General features: G+C 23.8%; 5 protein-coding genes across 10 annotated transcripts; 3 read left to right on the top strand and 2 right to left on the bottom strand.

The window, feature by feature from the left end:
• Nucleotides 1-78: 78 nt before the first annotated feature.
• LOC122711152 (enoyl-[acyl-carrier-protein] reductase, mitochondrial-like) lies at nt 79-1,950 on the bottom strand. The gene is made up of 5 exons (XM_043929639.1): nt 1,535-1,950; nt 1,219-1,455; nt 913-1,134; nt 608-838; nt 79-512 (listed from the first exon to the last, which is right to left on the bottom strand). The coding sequence occupies exons 1-5, from the start codon at nt 1,724-1,726 to the stop codon at nt 282-284; spliced, it is 1,113 nt and encodes a 370-aa protein (XP_043785574.1). The 5' UTR covers nt 1,727-1,950; the 3' UTR covers nt 79-281.
• Nucleotides 1,951-2,283: 333 nt separating this feature from the next.
• Nucleotides 2,284-6,831, top strand: LOC122711059 (solute carrier family 12 member 9). Its single transcript, XM_043929456.1, has 10 exons — nt 2,284-2,481; nt 2,647-2,926; nt 3,056-3,190; nt 3,547-3,884; nt 3,955-4,168; nt 4,252-4,521; nt 4,594-4,801; nt 4,877-5,665; nt 5,730-6,158; nt 6,259-6,831. Exons 2-10 carry the CDS (start codon nt 2,659-2,661, stop codon nt 6,455-6,457), a joined length of 2,850 nt encoding a protein of 949 aa, XP_043785391.1. The 5' UTR covers nt 2,284-2,481; nt 2,647-2,658; the 3' UTR covers nt 6,458-6,831.
• A 2,328-nt stretch (nt 6,832-9,159) lies between these two features.
• Nucleotides 9,160-13,858, bottom strand: LOC122711251 (facilitated trehalose transporter Tret1-like). Its single transcript, XM_043929823.1, has 4 exons — nt 13,785-13,858; nt 13,210-13,279; nt 11,203-11,305; nt 9,160-10,651 (listed from the first exon to the last, which is right to left on the bottom strand). Exons 1-4 carry the CDS (start codon nt 13,856-13,858, stop codon nt 9,234-9,236), a joined length of 1,665 nt encoding a protein of 554 aa, XP_043785758.1. The 3' UTR covers nt 9,160-9,233.
• Nucleotides 13,805-18,726, top strand: LOC122711382 (facilitated trehalose transporter Tret1-2 homolog). 6 transcript variants are annotated; one of them, XM_043930121.1, is made up of 4 exons: nt 13,805-14,213; nt 15,077-15,114; nt 16,563-16,683; nt 17,130-18,726. In XM_043930121.1, the coding sequence occupies exons 2-4, from the start codon at nt 15,091-15,093 to the stop codon at nt 18,542-18,544; spliced, it is 1,560 nt and encodes a 519-aa protein (XP_043786056.1). In that variant the 5' UTR covers nt 13,805-14,213; nt 15,077-15,090; the 3' UTR covers nt 18,545-18,726. The 6 variants fall into 6 exon arrangements, with proteins under 6 accessions (XP_043786056.1, XP_043786057.1, XP_043786052.1 ...); XM_043930117.1 differs by having other exon boundaries at nt 13,897-14,213; nt 14,764-15,114; XM_043930118.1 differs by having other exon boundaries at nt 13,897-14,213; nt 14,718-15,114.
• Nucleotides 18,727-18,892: 166 nt separating this feature from the next.
• LOC122711284 (phenoloxidase 1-like) lies at nt 18,893-22,864 on the top strand. Its single transcript, XM_043929883.1, has 9 exons — nt 18,893-19,465; nt 19,621-19,813; nt 20,092-20,315; nt 20,412-20,614; nt 20,727-21,144; nt 21,293-21,421; nt 21,602-21,926; nt 22,127-22,359; nt 22,448-22,864. Exons 1-9 carry the CDS (start codon nt 19,355-19,357, stop codon nt 22,691-22,693), a joined length of 2,082 nt encoding a protein of 693 aa, XP_043785818.1. The 5' UTR covers nt 18,893-19,354; the 3' UTR covers nt 22,694-22,864.
• The last annotated feature ends 434 nt before the right edge of the window (nt 22,865-23,298 follow it).

Genomic DNA, 23,298 nt, shown 5'->3' with positions numbered 1-23,298 from the left:
CATTTTTTATAAATATAGTTAAGCTTTATTTAATTTTATTATCTGCTATTTATAATGAATTATTTTGAAATTATTTCGTAGTTTTAATGAAAAATATATTTAATTTAATTTAAAAATTCATTACAAAATATGTATCATAGCAAACATCATAAAGTTAATATTTTTGGCATTAAACATATTAACATTCATCTTTAATAAATAAAAATTTTTAATATACTAAGTATATTAAAAATGCAATCATTAAAAAATTGTTAAATTACAATCTAGAAAAAAAATTTACTTTATGGTTTAGTCATATCCAAGATATATTTTACTCCAGTTCGGCCATCTGTATGTAATGCATTTATAACAGCTTCTTGATACTGATGAAATGGTACTAACTTATGAAGTGGAGCTTTTAATTTTTTGTTTTTAAATAATGCTCCTAATTCACGAAACATATTTTGACGCTCTATAGAATCCATATTTTTTTTTGTCCATGCTGTCATCCAAAATCCTTTAAATGTTATATCCTATTTAATAATTATTAAAAAATATTAATGATATAATATTAATAATATTATATATTATATATTATATATTATTTCACATGTTTTAATTAATATACCTTAAAAATAAGTGCAGAAATTGGAACTGTTAAAGGTTCTCTAGACATACCACCATAAGTTATCATAATACCTCCATGTGCTAAATGTCTTGAAACTTCCAATGCATTTTGTCCACATACACAATTCAGAGCTAATTTTGGTGAAGGCAATTTTTTACTTTTAAAAATTTGAGTTTTTCTTATTTCATTCTCAGTAAGAATTTCATCAGCACCCAAACTTGATAAATGATTCTAAATGATTAATAAAAGCTTTTTATTAAATTATCCATTATATAAATAAAATTTATTTTTAATTTTCTCCATACCTTTAATTCTTGTATATTTGGTCTATCTCGTACAACACTAACAGATTTATAATTCCATACTTTACATAATTGTATAACCATTTGTCCAACAGCTGAATTTCCACCATTTTGAATTATAGTATCTCCAGGTTTTAATTCTACAAAATCTTTAAGCATTCTATATGCAGTACATGGATTTACATTTAACATACTAGCTTCTATAGTACCAATTTCTTTTGGAACCTAAAATTTTGATATAACATGAATTAATTATTATATTATTTTAATAAAATATAAATATCTTATATTTAAAAATATATTATATACTTTCATAAGTTCTTCTGAAGTATAATTTGCATATGTTCTCCATGTTCCTAAATTTGTGCCATTTGGTATAACTCTATCACCAACATTTAAATGTTTTACATTGGATCCAATAGCTATTACTTCACCTACTCCTTCATTTCCTGGAATAGCTGGTAAAGGTGGTTTACTTGGATATTTACCTTGTATTGTGTTTATGTCTGCTGGATTAACAGGTGCTAATAACCATTTTACAGAAACCTTTATAAAATATTAATATTTTTATTAGAATATATATATATATATATATATATCAAATAAATATATTTTCTTAATTTACCTCATTATTTTCTGGTTGATTAATAGGTTGTGTTGTAACATGTAAAACATCTGCAGGTTCTCCATATTCTTTATAAAATAAAGATTTTACAGAATCTGTTTTAACCATTGCATTTATATGACGAACTGATGTCAAATTTATCATATTTGACCGTGACAAAGGTAAAATCAAGTTTTTTACATATATAATCATTTTAATATTCTATGATTACATTCAAATGTTCTTTAAAAAATAATTCTTCCGAATAATCACGGTAATGATTGAGAAGTCATGTAAAGAATTGCTATAATCATAAATTTGCCTACTAATATGTTAAATAGATAAAATTTCAATCTATATAATGTAATATTCTAAATATTAGACATGTTTTTATTTCTTTAGAAAAAGAAATTTTTAATAATCTCTAAGTTTAATATCTATTAATTACACATTACTTTAATATTTTGTGTATATATATATATCACGTTGTTTTATGTTATATAAGTACAAAGATTTTTTGAGTAAACTCAAACTTATTTTACACGTTAAACATATTTTACAATTACAAAATCATATTACAATATTCAGTGTATCAATAATACCAAATATGAATCAAGAACTTTCATGAGTGAATAATATAAAAGTTCCCTATAAAACTCCTTATAAAATTTTTATAATATTCAGAATAAAAAAGATAATTTTTTAATCTATGTTTCAATAGATAAAAAGAATAATCAGTATCTTTTGATATCAGTTTAATAATCTTTGTTATGAATTATAATTGTTAGTTATTTTATAGTTAAAATTTTATAGTTAGTTACGATTTGACATTTCAATAGATGACATAAGTTTCTGACTTAGATTGTATGCTATATCTAATGATAGTTTTATATATGTATTCGATTTAATAATAGTTTTATATATTATTATGTAAATAATAAAATTAAGTACATTAATTTAATTTTAAGGTAAATCATTAAATAAGTTTAATATTCAAAATATTTTCATTGTTTCATTCTAACTTTTTATAACCTTATTTATTATTAAAAATTTTAAAAAATTAAAAAATAATTACTAATATTATTATTATATGTACATGATTATTATTATATGTCTTTTTATATATTTATTAGAAAATTAAAAAAATGATGGCTTCAGAAGTAGGTTCAACAAATAATGAACCTGTACATGTCAAGATAAGTAATGAAAAAGCTCCTTTAATTCATGGAAGAAGTATTTTGCATAGATTAAGTAATTTTTTTAAGTTTGGAAAAGTACAGCATACAGAAGGAGATGGATATGTGGAATTTGGTAGTTTAAATGCAGATAGTGGTCGTACTTTGGGAACATTTGCTGGTGTATTTAGTCCTGTTACATTATCAATGTTCAGTGCCTTAATTTTTATACGAATGGGTATGAATTTTATTAAAATAATGCAAAATATTTTATTAAATTATTTCTATAATTTTATTAATAAAATATTTATTTTTTATGTAAATTATATGAATTTTCTTTACATAGATAAACTTTCTTAAATTATAGGATATATTGTGGGCAATGCTGGATTATTTGTCACTTTGATACAATTCATAATTGCATATGGAATTTTAGTATTTACAGTAGCATCTGTATGTGCAATTTCTACAAATGGTGCAGTTGAGGGAGGAGGTGCTTATTGTATCCTTAAAATTTAAATTTTATTATATTTTTAATAATTGTTAGTTTATTATACATAAAATGTAATATGTAAAAATAAGATATTATTAATTGATATTATATTTTTAATGCAAATTATATTAGACTATGATATGTGTTTAATTTTTATGTTTATGACTTATAAATTATATAAATTACTAATACATTATTTTAAAAAAATATTTTAAGATACTAAGATATTTTAAGATATTAATAACTCGTACAATTTTTATTATATATTTCTTTTTTAAAGTAAGCTTTTATTTAAAAAATATTATAAATATATATGTTTTATATATGTTTTTATATATATATTTTTCCTATTATTAATTATACAGTTATGATTAGTCGTACACTTGGACCAGAATTTGGTGGATCTATTGGTACATTATTTTTTATGGCTAATATTGTGTCCAGTGCACTTTGTATTTCTGGATGTGCAGAAGGTTTAATAGAAAATTTTGGTCCTTCTGGTTATTTGGCTGGTAAAAGTGCACTGATACCAGATGGTAGATGGTGGAGATTTTTATATTGTTCTATATTAAATACTGCCAATTTAATAGTATGTTTAATAGGAGCTGCAATGTTTGCAAAAACTAGTGTTGCAATTTTGGCAGTTGTATGTATTTGTTTAATAAGTGTTTTCATAAGCTTTTTGGCAAAAGGGTATATGGAGGTAATTATAAAAGATGAAAAACTTATTAATTGATGTAAGAAATATTTATATGAATTATCTTTTATTATAGATACCAATACCAGATGCAAATATGTTGGTTCAGAATGCAACAGAACATGTTAATGGTACATATACAGGATTATTGTCATCTACTCTTATAAGTAATCTTTACTCAAATTACAGTCGTGATTATTCAAGTGAAGGAACAATGACTGATTTTGCAAGTGTTTTTGGTGTATTATTTAGTGGTGTCACTGGTATAATGGCTGGAGCTAATATGAGTGGTATTTCTAAAATAAAATTATTAAATAAAATAATTTTTATTTTATTTATATTTTAAATTTTAATATTTAATAAAAATTTGTAGGTGAATTGAAAAATCCAGGCAGAAACATTCCACGTGGAACTTTGTCAGCAGTATTATTTACATTTATATGTTATATTCTTCTTTCTCTTCTTACAGCTGCAAGTACAAGTCGATTTTTATTGCAAAATGATTTTATGTATATGATGCCAATTAATATTTGGCCACCATTTGTAGCAGTTGGCATATTGACAGCTACATTTAGTGCTGGTTTAAGTAATTTGATAGGATCAAGTAGAGTTTTGGAAGCTCTAGCAAAAGATAATGTTTTTGGTAAATATTATAAATTTTAATGAATTTATGAATTCCTTATATATTTATTTATTTTGTCTATTTAATTTGTAGGTTCTGGTTTAAATTTCATAATACAAGGGACATGGAAAGGAAATCCAATTGCTGCAGTTTTAACTTCATGGAGTTTAGTTCAAATAATTTTGTTAATAGGTTCTTTAAATACTATTGCTCAGATTAATTCAGTATTGTTTTTGCTGAGTTATTTAGCTACTAATTTAGCTTGTCTTGGTCTTGAACTTGCAAGTGCTCCAAATTTTAGGTATGTTTCATTTTATGTATTTTAGAATATGTAAATTTTGAAAATAAGAATAGAAACAATTACACATTTTTACAGACCGACATTTAATTATTTTACGTGGCATACGGCTACAATTGGCCTTCTTGGTACATTAATAATGATGTTTGTTATAAATAGTATTTATGCTTCTAGTAGCATAATACTTTGTTTAATTTTAATTATTGTTTTGCATTTATTTTCTCCAAGTAAAAACGCTCCTTGGGGAAGCATTTCTCAAGCACTTATATTTCATCAAGTCAGGAAGTACTTACTAATGTTAGATTCACGTAAAGATCATGTAAAATTTTGGCGACCACAAATGCTCTTAATGGTAGCATCTCCACGTTCAGCATGCCCACTTATAGATTTTGTAAATGATTTAAAAAAAGGAGGACTTTATGTAATAGGGCATGTAAAAGTTGGAGAATTTTTAGGTCAGAATATTGATCCTACCATAGAAGAATATCCACATTGGTTGAGTTTAGTTGATCATATGAAAGTAAAAGCATTTGTTGAATTAACAGTTACAAAAACTGTACGTGAAGGACTACATCATTTAATTAGAATATCTGGAATGGGAGCAATGAAACCAAATACAATTGTTCTTGGTTTTTATGATGAACAAATACCGATAGATTTTTTCAAAAATTCACAATATGCAACTGATATGTTTGAAAATGTTTCAACTTTACCAAATAGTACTGCATTTCCTTTAAGGCATACAAATGCAGAAAAAAATCTGGATCCAATACAATATGTAGGAATGTGCTCAGATATTTTAAGAATGAAAAAAAATTTGTGTTTATGTCGAAATTTTCATACCTTAAATAAATTACAAATAGCTAAGTAAGTATATAAATATTTTATTGATTTGTATCATTAAATTATTTTCTTATATTTCATTTTTTAGAAACTCATCTTTAAAATATATTGATGTATGGCCTGTGAATTTTTTTCAACCAACAGATCAAGATCCATTTGATACAACTTCATTATTTATGTTGCAACTTGCGTGTATTATCAACATGGTACCTATATGGAAAAATTTACATCTTAGGGTATTTCATTGTGAAGTTTCAGACAGTAACTCAAGTTTAAATATATCAGATTCACAAAATTCGATTAGTGAATTTCCTCGGGTTTCTAACGAATTTCGTATAAGAAAATTATTAAATATGCTGAGAATATCAGCATCTATTAAAAAGATTCCGAATTGGGGAACGCAAGTACGTGGGCTAAAAGGTCATTCTCTCATTGATTCAGCTGTAGAAAGTCAATATGAATCAAGCAATGAAAGTAGTGATATCTTAAGTAATATTTCACGTGCTTATATTTTGAGGTAAATATTATTTAAATTATTTTATATATTTGCTGTTTAAATGATATTTAACAATTTTTCAAGTAATTTATATTTCTAATTGATTAATTTTATTTTTTAGCGTGAATCAACTAATTAGACAACATTCTTCACAAACTGCTACAATATTTATATATTTACCTGCACCCCCAGTATCAAATACATGGGATGAAAATACTATATATCATCAATACCTTCAATTATTAACAGAATTATCAGCAGACTTACCACCTCTAGTATTAGTGCATGGTGTCAGTGCAGTTACATCAACAACACTATAATGAAATGTAAATACTTGAGAATGGAAATTCTTGTTACATAATTTTTATAAGAGAAAGTATTATTTAACAAATAATTTTAAAGATTTTAAATTATAATTTTTATATCTCCTACATTTTTGGAGAAATGACAATTGAAATTTAAAAAAACAAACAAGTACCAAAAATATTTTATTTAATATATTCTCTATTATAAACTACTAATTATGACAATTGAGAAATAGTAATGCTTTCTTATTACAATAAGAAAATCTTGTAACAAATATCGGTTATTGCTGTGATAACGAATTTATTCTATAAAAAAGTTTTCAAATATAAATATTTTTTAAATATTACTATATATATACCTCAATTAATAAATTGTTAAACTGGTATTATCGTATTTAAATATAGAACTATTTCTATATTAATTTTTTATATCATATTTGACCATTAAATTAATTTAATATTAATAATAAAAAAAAATATAAATCTATTGTAAATTAGCAAATTTTTTTTCTATGTAGTATATTTTTTTTTGCTTGATATCTTAACCTGCATAGACTGAAAAATCGTCATTAGAAACATTATATCCTGATATTCGAATAATTTTAGAAATATAATTATTCAACTTTTAAAATTAATAATTTTTATTAATGTATTATTATTTAACTTAAATTTTATATTATATTATTGTTAAAATATAGTTTGATGACAATCGATTGATTTTTAGGATACAATATTTCTTATGATTGTATTTCAGTTTTTTAATATCTGCATTTTTTCATTTTTGTATAATATTTTAATAATTTTGTTTGTTTAAAAATTTTTTTTGTAATTTTTTATGACAACAAAACAAAATTGTTAATGAATAATAAATATCATGTGCATAATAGATAATAGAAAAAAGATATAAAATAAAAAAAATATTGTAATGAATTTCATAATAATTTTAAAAATATATATTTGATTATTAATTTTTACATTAATAATTTTTTTTTTAATTCTTTTAATAAAATATTTACTAAATATATAAATACATTATAATTATATAAATACATTATAAATACTTAAAATTTTATCACTTTATTTAAATTTTTTATATTTTAAAAATTTCTATAATGATACCATTGTATAAATACCATACTTTTTTTTTCATATTTTAAACAAACTTTTCTTAATGTAATTTGATTGTAATTGTGAATCACATATAATGGATTTTGGACAAAATACAAGCATTTATAAAATAATAATTTAAAAAAATTATTATAATTTAATATTTAATTATATAATTTACAGTTATAATAATTTAATTTTACATAAAAATGGTTGTCAATATCAAATTCTAGAATTTAAAATTACAATGCTTGAAATTATTTTTTTTCAATAAATAACAATACTGAAATGAATTTAATACGTTTTGATTCGCAATGTTTTATAGTGCATCAAATACGTGTTTTGTCCATTCAAATTAATAAAAATATTTCATTTCAGTTAATTATCTTGAATTTTTGTCGAAATCATGAGTTATATTTAATAATATATATTTAATGATATAATTATATTATATTTCGAATTATTTTAAATTATATTCGAGAATAAATATAATAATATCTTCATATATTTTTAAGTTAAAATTCAAATTATAATCATAAAAAAACTTTATACAAGGACTTTATAAATGATGTGTAAATGTTTGTATACATAAAAAAGTGATTTCATTAATAGCATTTTATCTATAATAACGCAATTATATATTAATAATACATTCGATATAAAAAATTGCTATAACTATTCTTATTCAATACTGTAAGTTATAATTTACATTATTATTCTTTCTACATTATTATAAATAGAGTATAAATAATAGAATCTATTTTATCTGGAACCACTATAGATATCGACTTATATTTTATTTTAAATTAAATGATTCAAATGGACTATTTAGAATGGACTATTTAGAAAAAATTTTGAAAGTAAAAGTATTATTTTATATTTCATTAATTCATATTTGAAGTGCTCTTTAGATAACGTAATTAGATACAATTTATAAATTATAACTGTATCTATTATAGATACAAAGAGTATTTTTCATAAATATTTATAAGAATATTTTAATAATAAATTAGAGAAATATTCAAGTAACATAAAATTAAATGAAATTTTTATACACCAATAATTGTTTTCAATCACTTGATTTAGAAAAAATCAAATTTATATCCATAGAAATATTTTCAAAGAAAAATTGTTCTATTCTATTATATTTATATTAAACATCATATATAATGTCCTGGATAAAGTCCTGAATAAATTATTATATTATCATTATCATATTATATTATTATATTATATTATCATATATTTAAAACAAAATTTTTTAAAAATAAAATAATTTTGTATATATAACATGAATCAATTTGTACATGATAAATTTGTACAATACATGATCATATCATCAATGTAGATCATATTATCATAAATCATTACCGCTATTAAAGATTTTTTATGATAATAAAATATAAAAAATATAAAAAAATAGAATTATATATAGGCTTAGACATAATCTTAGCATAATTGAATATTATAGCTCATCAATACTATTAGAAATCTTTAAGTGATTAAAAATATAAAAAAATAAAATTATATATGGACTTATTAGATTTTGGCATAATTATAAATTATTATTTTTAAATTAATATTTATAATACTTATAATAAGAAGAAAAAGTAAAAAAAAAGTAAAAAATTTCACAAAAGTAAACAATGTATTCTGCATCTACACTAAAATTTCTTTTATGAAATTATAAGACATGCTCTTCTATATTTTCATTTTCTTGATCGGAAGAATCCGAATCTTGAGCTAAGTATTTTTGAATTTGACGATGTGTCATATCTTTCGTTTCAGGCATAAAGAACATTACTATAACTGACATAAGACAACATATCGAGAGAAAATAAAATATCCAATCGATTTTAAAATTTATATCAACAATAGTACAAAAAATTAATGTTAAGAAAAAATCAAGTAGATCACCAAAAGTTTTAATAATAAGGGTAGCAAAATTTTTTATTTCTGGAGTAAATAGTTCGTTTATGAGGATGTCGGATAATGAGCCCAAGCCTAAATAATATACTACTTGGAGCAAGGACATGAAGCAAACAGGAAGAATATCCATCGTGATTTGTGGCATATTGTTATTAACAAATGTAAAATAAAGTGCCATGATAAAAAATGTATATGAACATCCAATTGTACAATATATCAAACGTATACGTTTTTTTATAATGTGAGCCGTTGCGGTAGATAAAAGGGCACTTAAAAATGCAATGCTAAAAATTATAATCATCATTGCGTTCACATTCATTTTAACTCCTGCTGCTTCAAGCAATATTGGAAGATATTGCATAATAAAGTAATATCCTGTAAAATTTTGTGCTACAGTTATGGAAAACATAATAAATGTAGCTTTTATGTTATTTTTCAGATATAGTAATCGTAATTTTCCCCACAAAGTATTTCTATTTATATTTAAACATCGACTATTTTTTGGCCTATATGAATTATTCTCATTCTCCGCACGTTTGTGTAGAAGCGACTCCAATTCCCTTCTCGATTCATAGGGATCAAGAATATCTTTAAAAAATGATATTGATTTAATAGCTGCAGTTCTATCACCATTTTTTGCCAAGAAAACAGGACTTTCAGGAAGAAAAATGATTAATGGAATAAACATTAAGGATAGGATTAAAACACTAGTTGTGAGCGTTAAATAAGATACAATATATCCTATGACACTGATTATTAATGATCCAAGAACTATACTTGGTATTGTCAGTGTGTTCAAGATATTACTTATATAAGGATCCGTCACATCCAATACGTACATAGGAAATGCCTTATATGCAATACCAATACCTGTGCCATGAGCTCCTCGAGCAACATGCGCAGCTTGTGATTCGCGTCCGTATATTAAGGTAAACCAGCCAAAGATAAAAAGTAAATCGGCCAATATGAGGCCTTTTTTAGGGCCGAAAGTATCAATTATAATATCACCTATGAATCGACCAAGTGAAATTCCAGTTACTAACATAGAAACAAGCCATGCCAATTCGTCATTTGTAATATAGATTGGACTATCGCTGAGGCCAGTTTTTAGTTGAGGGATAGTTACAGTATACCATCCGTATATACAACCAGCCAATATCATGATGTATAATCCTGAAATAAGAAATATTTTAGCAAGAAGAAAGAGTTTAATATAGATAAAGAAAAAATGATACCACCACAAATAAGAACGGTTCTGGGATGGATGTTATCATGCAGATAAGATTTGTAGTTTTTAATGGGTAAAATTCTATACTCTTTTCAAATCTTCATCATAGAATTTTTTGAAAATTTTAACGATTTTCCTCGTTAAAAAAAAAAAATACAAGAAAAAATTGAACATATATTAAAATTTACATATTTTCAGCGTTGAAATAATAAATGGAAACATTTATAAAATAAAATGATTAAAAAATACATAGCATTAAATATTTATAAATGATTATTTTTCATAAATTACAAAATACAATTAATTATATTTAATATATAATATAAATAATTAAAACAATATTATTTATTAAAAAATAATAATTGAACTATTCTATAAATAAATAACGATACTCATTTAGTGAAGAAAATAGAATATAATTTTATAGGTTTCATAAAATTACAAGTGATGAAAATTTCGATATTCGTTAATGTAAGATAAAAAATAAAAAACTGACCACAACTTATTGCTACCCATTGTCTAGTTTCTCTTCTTCTTCTACTACGTATAAAATCTCTTAGTTCTACATTTTCTCTTTCAGAACGTATGAATGTTCTTTGCTGTAAAATAAATTATATGATTATATGAGATGATCATATGGTAGTAATAGTAGTTATATATATTGCATTTTTGAAAAAAAAAAAAGAAGAATTATTAAATCATTCTTTTTTTTAAAAATTAGTTTCATAAATTAATCTATATGTTGCATACTAGAAAAATTATTAAAATAAATAATACGGAACATCTCGTTCTCATAATTTTAAAGGAAATTAATCAATCACTAAATATATTATTAGTAGACAGATAAACCAAATTTGAATTTTCTATTACAAAAATTATCATGTATGAATTTGTGTAACATTTCAAACAAACAGAAAATTACTAATTTATTATTATCTAAAAAAAAATTTATTATTCTATAACATTTTTTATAATATTATCTATAATTATATACTTATATTAATGTATTATTAATCAGAATACTTACGAATCGCATCCGACAAGCCATATTTGCAAATATTAATTATTTTTTTATATAATATTTTTTATATAATAATTTTGTAAGAATTTTAAACACTTGATGTCTATTTTTCAATTTATATAATGGAAATAATTAATCACAATATGATTGATGAATAATTTATTATGTTTAAATTTATCATAGATAAGAATAGATTCTAATTAATGTTTTATCGTTAACAATTTCTAATTTCTAATCTTCACGATAATTTATTTCGAATTTTCAAATAATAATGATCCTCTTATAGGTTGTTTCACTTTTATACATATAATATAACTTTGATATTACCTCGATAGATAAACAATTCTTATATACTTTAACGTTAGGAATTAATTTCAAATATCTTGGTATACAAATTGTATGTATATAAAAAAAAGTTTCTATTTGAAAAACATTTCGTTCGCATGTTACCAGTGATCATAATTATATAAATATAATGAATTACAAAAATATTATTTTACTTAGTATAAAATATGATTATGCAGTATTTATAAAATAACAAAATCTTTGTTCATCAGAAGATTTAAATTATAAACAATTTTGTATTGAAATAATATTACAATACAATCTCGTTTGCGTTGTAATATATATAATTCTCTTTGAATTCATTATTATAATTAATTATTGAAAATATAAATTAATGACAAAATTTACTTTTATCATATTAATTATCAATATAAATCTTTGTATGTATTTTGTCTTTTTACGTATAATTTAATTTTTAAATGAATTTATATCTATTTTGTTATCTAAAAATTTTTTCATTTTTAATTAGTTTTTATATTATATAACTATTAGTTATATAAGTCATATTTTTATTTGTATGGAGTTACATCTTATACAAGTAATATGCTTATATATCTCCATTATGTGTTATCTCTTTAATATGTAAATTGTATTCATAATCAAAACGAACGGATTGTGTTAGACGCGTCTCAGTTTCATAAATAATCATCTCAACGAGCGCGAATTAATTTATGCAATTGGCACGATCAATGTCGAGAACATATTACAGCAATTCTTGACTTATTTGTTCTATTATTCAATATGTTTTATATTGAATATTTTATAAAGATATTATTTTTTATATTGAATGTTTTATAAAGAAAATATTGCATCAATTACGATATTTGAATCATTTTTCATAAAAAATTCAAAATACTTGTAAAAGAATTAATAAAAATTAAAAAAATTTATCAATTGTTAGAAAAAGATGTGATAATAGCGGCCAATATTATTATTAATGAGTGAATTAAAATGAATTAAAAATATCTAAAAAGTTTAATTTTTGTTATTGTTATCATTTTTTTATGCTTATAAAATAAAAAGTATTATCTAAAACATTAATTCTAACTAATGAATTTTTTATTTTATTCTTGATTATATGTTTTTTTCATGTATGATTAAAATCATTCTTTTAAACTTTAACATGCAAGTACTTACACGGCTTTCAATTAATGATAATCTGATTAAGACCAATTGTGTAGGCACGACCGCCTGTTCGTTAATCGTGCTTGAATAAAGCTGATTACGAACAGTAGAATAAATAGTTACAGTTGATTGCAAGAATTGTAAGTTTCGCGAACACCTCTAAGACTTAGACAATACTTACGAACGTATATTTTTTCGAAAGAAGAAAAATATCATTCAAAGTGTTCGTTATATTGAAATTAATTTTATCAGTATGCTTATTTTTATGATTTGAATTTTGATCGTGAAAGAGAGAATGAAATTGAAATTATTCATTAATAATAATTTAAAATTAATTTTTTGTTAAATTTCCCCCAAAAAATTGTTATTATGAAATATTTGAAATATAAATAGAAGATTAAAATATATATAATAGAAAACAAAGAAAAAAAAATTATTTTTAGTAAAATTTATAATATTCCTATGTGTAAATAATATAATGAAATATTTAAAAAAAAATCTTAAAACATAAAATCGCGAATTATTTTGCATATTTAAAATGGCTTAATAATTAAAATTTAAAAACTAAATTGTAATGCAAATATTACAGTAAGCAAACATCTAGTTTTATCAGACTTAAGTGCAGCGATAAGGTTCGCATATATATATTGTTCAATAACATATTGTTTCAACAAATTTTATGTCTTTTAAATAGAACATTCATAATTCATATAAAAATAAAAATTCGAACATATTGTGTCAAAAAAATGATTGATAAAATAAATAGTGTAATAGTGTAATTAAAGAAAATTAGAATTTAATGCTGTGATAACATTTAATTTTGAATAACTGAATATAATGTACATAATATGACTATAAGATATGATCTCGTGGAATGTGATTATGTAAAAGGTGTCACTTGAAATAACAATATCAAAATATGTAAAATTAAATTATTAGTGTTTTTAAAAATATTAATAATAACAAGTAAAAAAAATAATACGAAGACTTTATTTTCAAGTGGTTCTATTATGAATGTAAGTATATACATCATTATTATTTGCATGATATGCACTATAAGTAATATTATATTGTACAAGCTATTGCATCTTCTTGTTAAACATGCAAAAATAATTTTTAGAATTACAATCTCTAGCAATGTAATCAAAATTTAAAGTTTTTACGAAAAATATATAAACTTACATTTAAATTTTAAAAATATAATTTTGTATAAATATTATATATTTAAGTATTATATATTTAAGTATTCCAATAGTATATTTTGATATTCTAACCTTGATTAAATTACAATATAACATAAATATCACAATCTTCATTTAAAAAACATATATTTAAATTTATCAAATTGAAGATATTTCTGCTTTTATTGTACTTATCAGCAAAAGTCGCCATTTGCTATATCATCGAAACACAGAACTGTAATAATAGAATAATAATTAAAGTAATAAATAAGACACAAGCAAAGTATCTTATGAACAATATGCGGAATAGATTATATAGTGAATTTCATTGTATTTAAGAAATTTGCTCTATAAAGTATTTACAAACGCGTTCTCTGACCTAAAGAGAAACCACGTTGGCGCCTAGTATATTTATAAATGAGATCGGTAGTGGGAGGACGACTAGTAACGTGACATTGGCAGATCAAGAAATAGAGAAAGGAGAAAGAAAACAAAATTAGTTAAGAATGTAAGTAATCAAGAATGTGTCGGTAGTTTTGCGTTTTTTGTGTGATTTAATAATTCTCAACGGGAATATGTGCAATTGTATAATTAGTGAAATTAAAAATAACGAAACTAACAAGTCAACAAACGTTAATTTTATTATAAAGACAATTCAATATCGAGATTCATTTTGGTTACATGATTCTACATGCAAGAGATCCAAAGTGTCATGACAGAAACTATGGATATATTGGTGAGTATTGACTAGTACATCTTTGCATTTAGCCATTTATTCAAATTTCTTTGTAAAAAATACTTATATTTCGAAATTGGATCAGGTTATGTTATTAACCATGATGCTACGCGCGAATGACTGATCAAAAGCGCCTGCGTGTATGCGTTTACGCATTCGCATATGTAGTATATACATAAAATGCTACCGATCTTAAATTTTCTTTTATTGCAATTATTTTTTATGGATATGTTTATTTTCAAAAATAATTTTATAATTTATAAAGTTTATATATATATATATACATATATAATATAATAATTATATGAGCGTTGAAATATTATATATTTTTATTATTTCATAGATCATATAATTCTTTGATATAATGTAACCGTATGTTATACACTTGATATTATGAGATTAAATTTCATCTTCAAAGGAGAAAATATATCCAGTGTAAAATATATTAATCATATGTTTTTATTTATCGAAGCGTATTTAAATTTTTATGACTTATTTAAATTTTAAACTTAAAAATTTTTAAAAATTTAAAACTTGTTTTCGAAGTAGATATTCAGCGGATTTTTATGAGAAGCGAATTAGTTCAATAAATATTGTTTATAAACAAATTGAAATTAATAAAAAATAAGTTTACATATAAAATTACTTAATTTCTAATTATCAATATTTATATACTATAATTAATTTCTAATTATTGTATATAACAATAATTAGATTTTCAAAATATTTCAAAATATTCAAAATTTTCTATTAAAAGAAAAAAGTTATATTAATTTTAAATGGAATATATATTTTTTTATTTTGTAACTCTTTAATTTTTATTAAAAACATATTTAGTTATATTAACAATTCAGTTATAAAAATATTTATAAAAATATATATAAATCAAATAAATCATTATATTAAAAAATATTAAAAAAAGTAATATAAGTAGATTTAACAATATGAATTTCATATATTTTATATTTGAAGTTTTAATATATAAAAGATAAAAAAAATAATCTTTATTTTTTAATTTAATAATTATAGAATTATAGAATTGTATGAATAAATTGAATTTGAATAATATACGATTAAAAAAAAAATCGAATATTTTTCTCTATTATATTTATATTTATGTTTATATTTATATTATATTTTTCTTTGTCTTTGATAAATTCAAAAAAATCAAAAAAGTAATTTTTGTAATTCCTGAATCATCTAAGTAATTAATAATTGTTGCGTCATGAATTCAATTCACTTTGCAATAATTGCAATAATAAACAAATTATTATATTAATATAATATATATTTTTTACTTCTTGGAAATTAAATTTCTATTTATATTTATAATTTATATTTATATTATAATAATTAAAATAAAAATATATAAAATAATAAAATAATAATAATATTATATAAATAAAAAATAAAAAAATATTTATATTTATATTATATTTATTTCACAGATCGATACAGGCAAAGAAGTGTCCGACATGGGCGATGTGATTTCTACATATATTACATCACCTGAAAAAAAACGTAATAAAACAAAGACACAATGGCGACAATGGCTAGCATGTATTTCCGGTTAGTTTTCTATTTTTTTTAATGTTGTATTAACGAAAGTCCAATATCTATTTTCTAATTTTTTAAATTTTTATATTTTTTTTTATTTAACAAGAATTTTATAAATATTGAAATAATTTACATAATGAACTATATAATGCGGAAAATATGTTCCATGATATAAAATAACATATATATGTATAGAAAACCGGATTATACAAATTACATGAATTATATTTACAATTAATTATAATATTTGTGAACTTTTACATAATAAAAATTCAATGATGAAATCATTGAAATCATTGAAATGAAAAAATATCATGAAATTATTAATTTTTCAAGTGATTCTAATTTTTTATTTTTATTTTGGTTTAAAGTTAAATCATTAAAGTTAAGTTATTTTTTCGTTATATTATATTATTTTGTTATATTTATGTTGATATTTTAATTTTTTTTTATTCCAGCAACTCTTTCCATGGTAGCAGTGGGTACTGTTTATGGATGGGTAACGACTTCTCTCTCTCGATTAACATCCGAAAATAGCGGAATGCCGTTTAAGATAACAAACGATGAAGGTTCATGGATTGTATCTTTAACTGTAATTGGTTCTATGACCGGTCCTTTTCTGGGTGCTTGTTTAGCTGATCGCTTTGGTCCCAAACGCTGTCTTTTGATATCTAGCGGATTTTTCATCGTAGGTTGGCTTTTGGTATTATTTGCAAATACTGTAGCCGTTCTATACGTTGCTCGTGTCATTCTTGGTATAGGTGTTGGGATTTCTTATACAACGAATCCCATGTATGTCTCGGAAGTGGCAGATATCAACATTAGAGGCGCCTTAGGTACTTTAATAGCAGTGAACGTATTTACTGGATCGCTGTTGACATGTAGCATAGGACCTTGGGTATCGTATAAAATATTGGCAACGATTTTATTAGTGATACCTATATTATTTATTGCATCCTTTGTATGGTTTCCTGAAAGTCCTCATTTTTTAGCGGTAAGAGGTCGCAAAACCGAAGCTAGCCAATCGATAGCATTTTTCAAAGGTATTCACGACCCTAATGAAGTGAAAAAAGAGTTATCCTTAATTCTACGTGGATTATCCAGGAATGATTCTTTTCAGTCAAACACAAGTCAAAATATAGAGATAATTACATATACCTGGTTGGCCAAACTACGATTTTTATTATTGCCAAATAATATGAAAGCTTTATGTATCGTTGTTTCTTTAATCGCAGCACAACAACTTAGCGGAAATTTTAGTACTATACAATATCTTGATGTATTGTTTAGGAAAGCAGCAATTAGTATTGATTCAAATGTAGCGACTATTATTGTTTTGGCTGTTGGTCTCATATCTGGTAGTTTGGCCACTATAACAGTGGAAGCTGCAGGAAGACGATCACTTTTGATGATTTCTACATTTGGATCATTCCTTACATTAGCTATTCTAGCGATTTATTTTATGCTCGATATTAAAGGCATTGATGTTTCTATGATCAATTTTCTTCCCGTCATTGACGTAATCTTTTTTCAGATAGCATTTCAAATAGGTTTAGGCGTGTTACCTAATGCACTTATCGGTGAATTATTTCCTACGGAAGTAAAAAGTGTTGCAGGTGCCATCGTTACGATTTTCGATGGTATACTTGGTTTTATTGTGTCAAAACTGTATCAAGTTATTGGTGACAGTTTTGGATCTCATACGGTCTATTATTTCTTCTCGGCATCTTGCTTATTAGCTTTTTTCAATGTAATGTTATTTGTGCCAGAAACAAAAGGTAAGACGTATCGCGAGATTCAAGCGCTTTTAGCTGGGAAGGAATTGAATTCTTCAAATGAGAGAGTCAAAAATGATGACAACGATGTTATATAATATGAAGAATTACACCATAAATGTGAATCACAATCTCTATTTTTGTGCAATTTTTTATTTCTTGATTTTATTAGAAATATTTTAATGTTGGACTTAATGACTTAATGTTTACAGGATATTATAATTTTGTTTACGTATATGCGTAATAAAAAAGTTTATAATAAAAAGTTTATAATAAAAGCAATACTTTAATATCAATATTTGTAACTTAAGAAATAAATTGAATCATATTATTATTTTAGAATAAAAAATTATTTTAGAATAATAAAAATTTTAAATTAATATATTTGTTATATTTTATAACTATTCCTTAACATGCTATTTTAAATTTTATTTTAAGTTAAAAAATCGTAACAAGCAACATTTATTTTGAATAGATAAATAGTTATTTTTAATTTAGTTGGTGTTACTAATCGCAATCTATTTCCTTCAAAAACAGGAAAAATAATGATGCGGTTAGAATGACACTGTATTAATCTTAATCAATAGATTATGTATTTTAGATATTTGTGGCAGATTTTGCGGCTTTTAGAAAAACCATTTCCTGTTAAGTTTGTATATAAAGTCATAATTTAGTTACAATTTCTAATAGAACGATATTAACAGTTCAAATCCGAACATTCTTTCTTATTCTACATTTCACCGTGAGTTATAATTAAAATTTGATGAAATTTGAATATTTCGTGAAACAATCATCATATAAAAAATTTATATAAAACGGCATTTGTTCGTGAACTTGTCATTTGTAGAATAATAATTAGTTTCGTTTATTTGCTTTTTCTTCATTCGACATTAGAACTATCGACGAAAATGGCGTCTGATAAATCGGGTATTTTATATCTATTTGATCGACCTTCTGAACCGGTTTACGTCCCTAAGGGAGACAATAAAGTCGCTTTTGATATTCCACCTGATTATTTAGTAAGTATTATATTTCATATAAATTATTATTTAAATATTATTTAAATGAATTAAACAAAAACTAAATTTTAAAAAGTTAAAAAGTTAAATGTTAATTAAAAAATAAAAAAAAAATAAATAAATATAAAATTTAAAGATTTTCAATGATTTTTTAGCCTGATAGATATCGTTCTGTGGCTACTCAAGTATTTAATCGTTTCGGCGATGATGCAGAATCGAAACTTCCAGTGAAGGCAATTACTCTTCCGGATCTTAGTATTCCAATGCAACTTGGACGTCGTCAACCTTTTTCACTATTTATTCCGGCACATCGAAAAATAGCTGCTCGATTAATTGATATTTTTATGGGTATTTTTTTTTCTTTTTATTTTCTATTTCTTTTATTTCTTCTTTATTGATTGTTTTTTTAATAATTATTGTGAAAACAATTATTATGAAGTTTGATCTATTCATTATTAAACTGTTATTATTAATTAAGATTTTAATTACAAATTAAAATTATCTTAGATAGAAAATAGAAGCATATATATTAAATTTTTAATCCTTATATTCGTTTCAATGTTTAGAATCGATCTTCCAAATCAATGTCTCACAGATTTTTCAATACTTTGTATTTTATGTTGCAGGTATGCGAACATATGAGGACTTTCTGTCTGTTGCAGTTTATTGTCGCGATCGTTTAAATCCAAATATGTTTATTTATGCCCTATCAGTGGCGATACTTCATCGTCCTGACACAAAAGATTTGCCAGTACCACCACTTACTGAAGTATTTCCAGACAAATACATGGATAGTGGAATATTTTCCAGGGCTAGAGAGGAAGCTAATGTTGTACCTGAAGGTGCTAGAGTATGTATAAATATATTATAAATTGTAAATTATAAAATTTAGCTATATAAATGTAAATAAAAATATTTTATTTGTTCACAAACTATTTTTTAATAGGTTCCAATCGAAATTCCAAGAGATTATACCGCATCAGATCTTGATGAGGAACATCGTGTTGCTTATTGGAGAGAAGATATTGGAATCAATCTTCATCATTGGCATTGGCATTTGGTGTATCCATTTGAAGGTGACATGAGAATTGTTAACAAGGATCGACGTGGAGAACTTTTTTACTATATGCATCAACAGATTATGGCTAGGTAAATATTTACTAAAAATATTTAAAATATAAGTTTAAATCCTAAATGGATGCAATGGTCTGAATATGTAAATGATATTTCATTTAATTAAAAACAAATTTAATATTTTTAGATATAATTGCGAACGGCTATGTAATCGTCTTGGACGAGTAAAACGATTTATTAATTGGCACGAACCGATTCCGGAAGCTTATTTCCCAAAATTAGATTCTCTTGTTGCCAGTCGAACATGGCCATTTCGACCCAGCGGTACTGTCCTTAAGGATATCAATCGACAAGTTGATGAATTGAACTTTGACATTCAGGATCTAGAAAGATGGCGAGATCGTATTTACGAGGCAATCCATACAGGATCTGTGATTAATACCAGGGGTGAAAGAATTCAATTGACTGAAAAAAATGGAATCAATGTCCTAGGAAATATCATGGAAGCTAGTATTCTTTCTCCCAATCAAAATGTCTATGGTGATCTCCATAATTTTGGTCATGTCGCCATTTCTTATATCCATGATCCAGATCATCGATATTTGGTAAGCATGTAATATATATATATATATTTTATAATTTTTAAATTAATAATAGAATTATTGTACTAAAATGTAATTTTGAATATTAGTAAATAAATATTTAAATTAAATAACAATTATTTTAACAATTATATTTTTTTTTATTTTTTAGGAGAGTTTTGGTGTTATGGGTGATTCAGCTACAGCTATGAGAGATCCTATATTTTATAGATGGCATGCATTTGTTGACGACGTCTTTCAGGAACATAAAAATACATTACCTCAGTATACTGTACAACAGGTTAAATTTATTTTAATTTGTTACATTTATTTTATTTTGTTTATTTTGTTTTATTTATTTTGTTACATAACATTTGTTTTATCATACAATTATCATACAATTTATATTATGATTAATACATATTATTATAAAATGTGTATTTATATGTATAAATAAAATATATTTTTTTATTATCTACAGTTAGACTTCCCAGGCATCGAAATAGCAGATGTCAAATTGACAACCAATCAACAACGCAATATTTTAAATACCTTTTGGACCAAAAGCGATGTAGATTTGTCACGCGGACTCGATTTCACTCCACGTGGCGCAGTGCTTGCTAGATTTACTCATTTAAACCATGCTGATTTTTCATATACCATTGTTATTAATAATCGTAATAATACATCAACGAAAGGCACGGTCCGTATCTTTATAGGTCCTAAAGAAGACGAGCGTGGATTACCGTTTACTTTCAGAGAACAGAAGAATTTAATGATCGAATTGGATAAGTTTCCTATAACACGTATGTTAAAACGTGTATACGATAAAAATATATATATATATTTACAATTTTAAATTATTAATTCAATTAAATATGTTATTAGTATGAATATTCTGTACTTGTAATTGAAATGTTCCATTACTGCGCTATAAATTAACTTCTGCATGTAATATACATCAAATATGATGTACATATTTATTTTTCTATTTATTTGATTTTAGTTCAACCAGGAAAAAATACGATTGAACAGAAATCTACGAAATCTTCAGTAACTATACCATTTGAGAGAACTTTCCGTAATTTAGATGAAAATAGACCAATAGGAGGTGATACTTTGGAACGATTCGATTTTTGTGGATGTGGATGGCCGCAACATATGCTTATACCAAAAGGAAATAAAGAAGGTTTTGCAATGGAACTTTTCGTCATGGTATCAGATTATAAAGATGATCGTGTATGTATCTTATATTAATAGATTAATGATTAATAAATGTGAATTTTTTAAAAATTTTAGTTCTAATTTTTTATATTACAATACATAGATTGTACAGGATGAGCCAATTGGTTGCAAGGATGCTGCAAGTTATTGTGGATTGAGAGATAGAAAGTATCCTGATGCACGAGCAATGGGATATCCATTTGATCGTCAACCTCGTGCAGGTGTTGAAACTTTAGCTCAGTTCCTCACCGGAAATATGGCGGTAACTGAAGTAACAGTTCGATTTACTGATACAATTGTACCTAGATCTAGATCTGGAAGTATGAGCAACACTTTAACTTTTATGTAATGAGATTGAATATTTTTTGACATGGCAAATTATTGGATATAGATTGCTGGAATTATAATATACTTAAGATTATTAATGATTGATTTTTTACTTTTTAATGCTTTAATTGTATTTTTTATTACATATATATATATATATATATAAACCTATTGTAATAAAATAAAAAAAAATAAATGAACAATTAAAATGAAAATGTAATTGAATTTAATTAATAAGTATTTGTCATTTTAAGATCCAGAGGATTATACAAAAAAATTTTTAATAGACAAGAGACAACTAATATTTTTAAATTATTTATTTTATGCTTTAGATCTAAGTACTATGTCATATTTTATCTACAAAATTGGAGCGTATAAATTGTTACAATTCTTACAATTAAGACATTTGTGCAAACCTTGTAACAACTACTACACAAATTGTTATAACACGCAATACTCCTTGATAAGCAAATGTAGCTCAAGGAAATACAATTACAACAAATAATGTCAAAAAGACTTTAAGAAAAAGAGGTGCTATGTATCCAAAAGGAATTAGATTTCATATATATTTTTGGCATCTCTATTCTCAGAAACAAGAACGAACAATAAAACAGAGATGCCGATGTT

This window comes from Apis laboriosa, unplaced genomic scaffold (assembly GCF_014066325.1).
Source record: "Apis laboriosa isolate Shangri-la unplaced genomic scaffold, ASM1406632v1 scaffold16_cov148, whole genome shotgun sequence".
Taxonomy (NCBI): domain Eukaryota; kingdom Metazoa; phylum Arthropoda; class Insecta; order Hymenoptera; family Apidae; genus Apis; species Apis laboriosa.
Note: the sequence above shows the minus strand (reverse complement) of the source record. Positions and strands in the feature narration are given on the sequence as shown.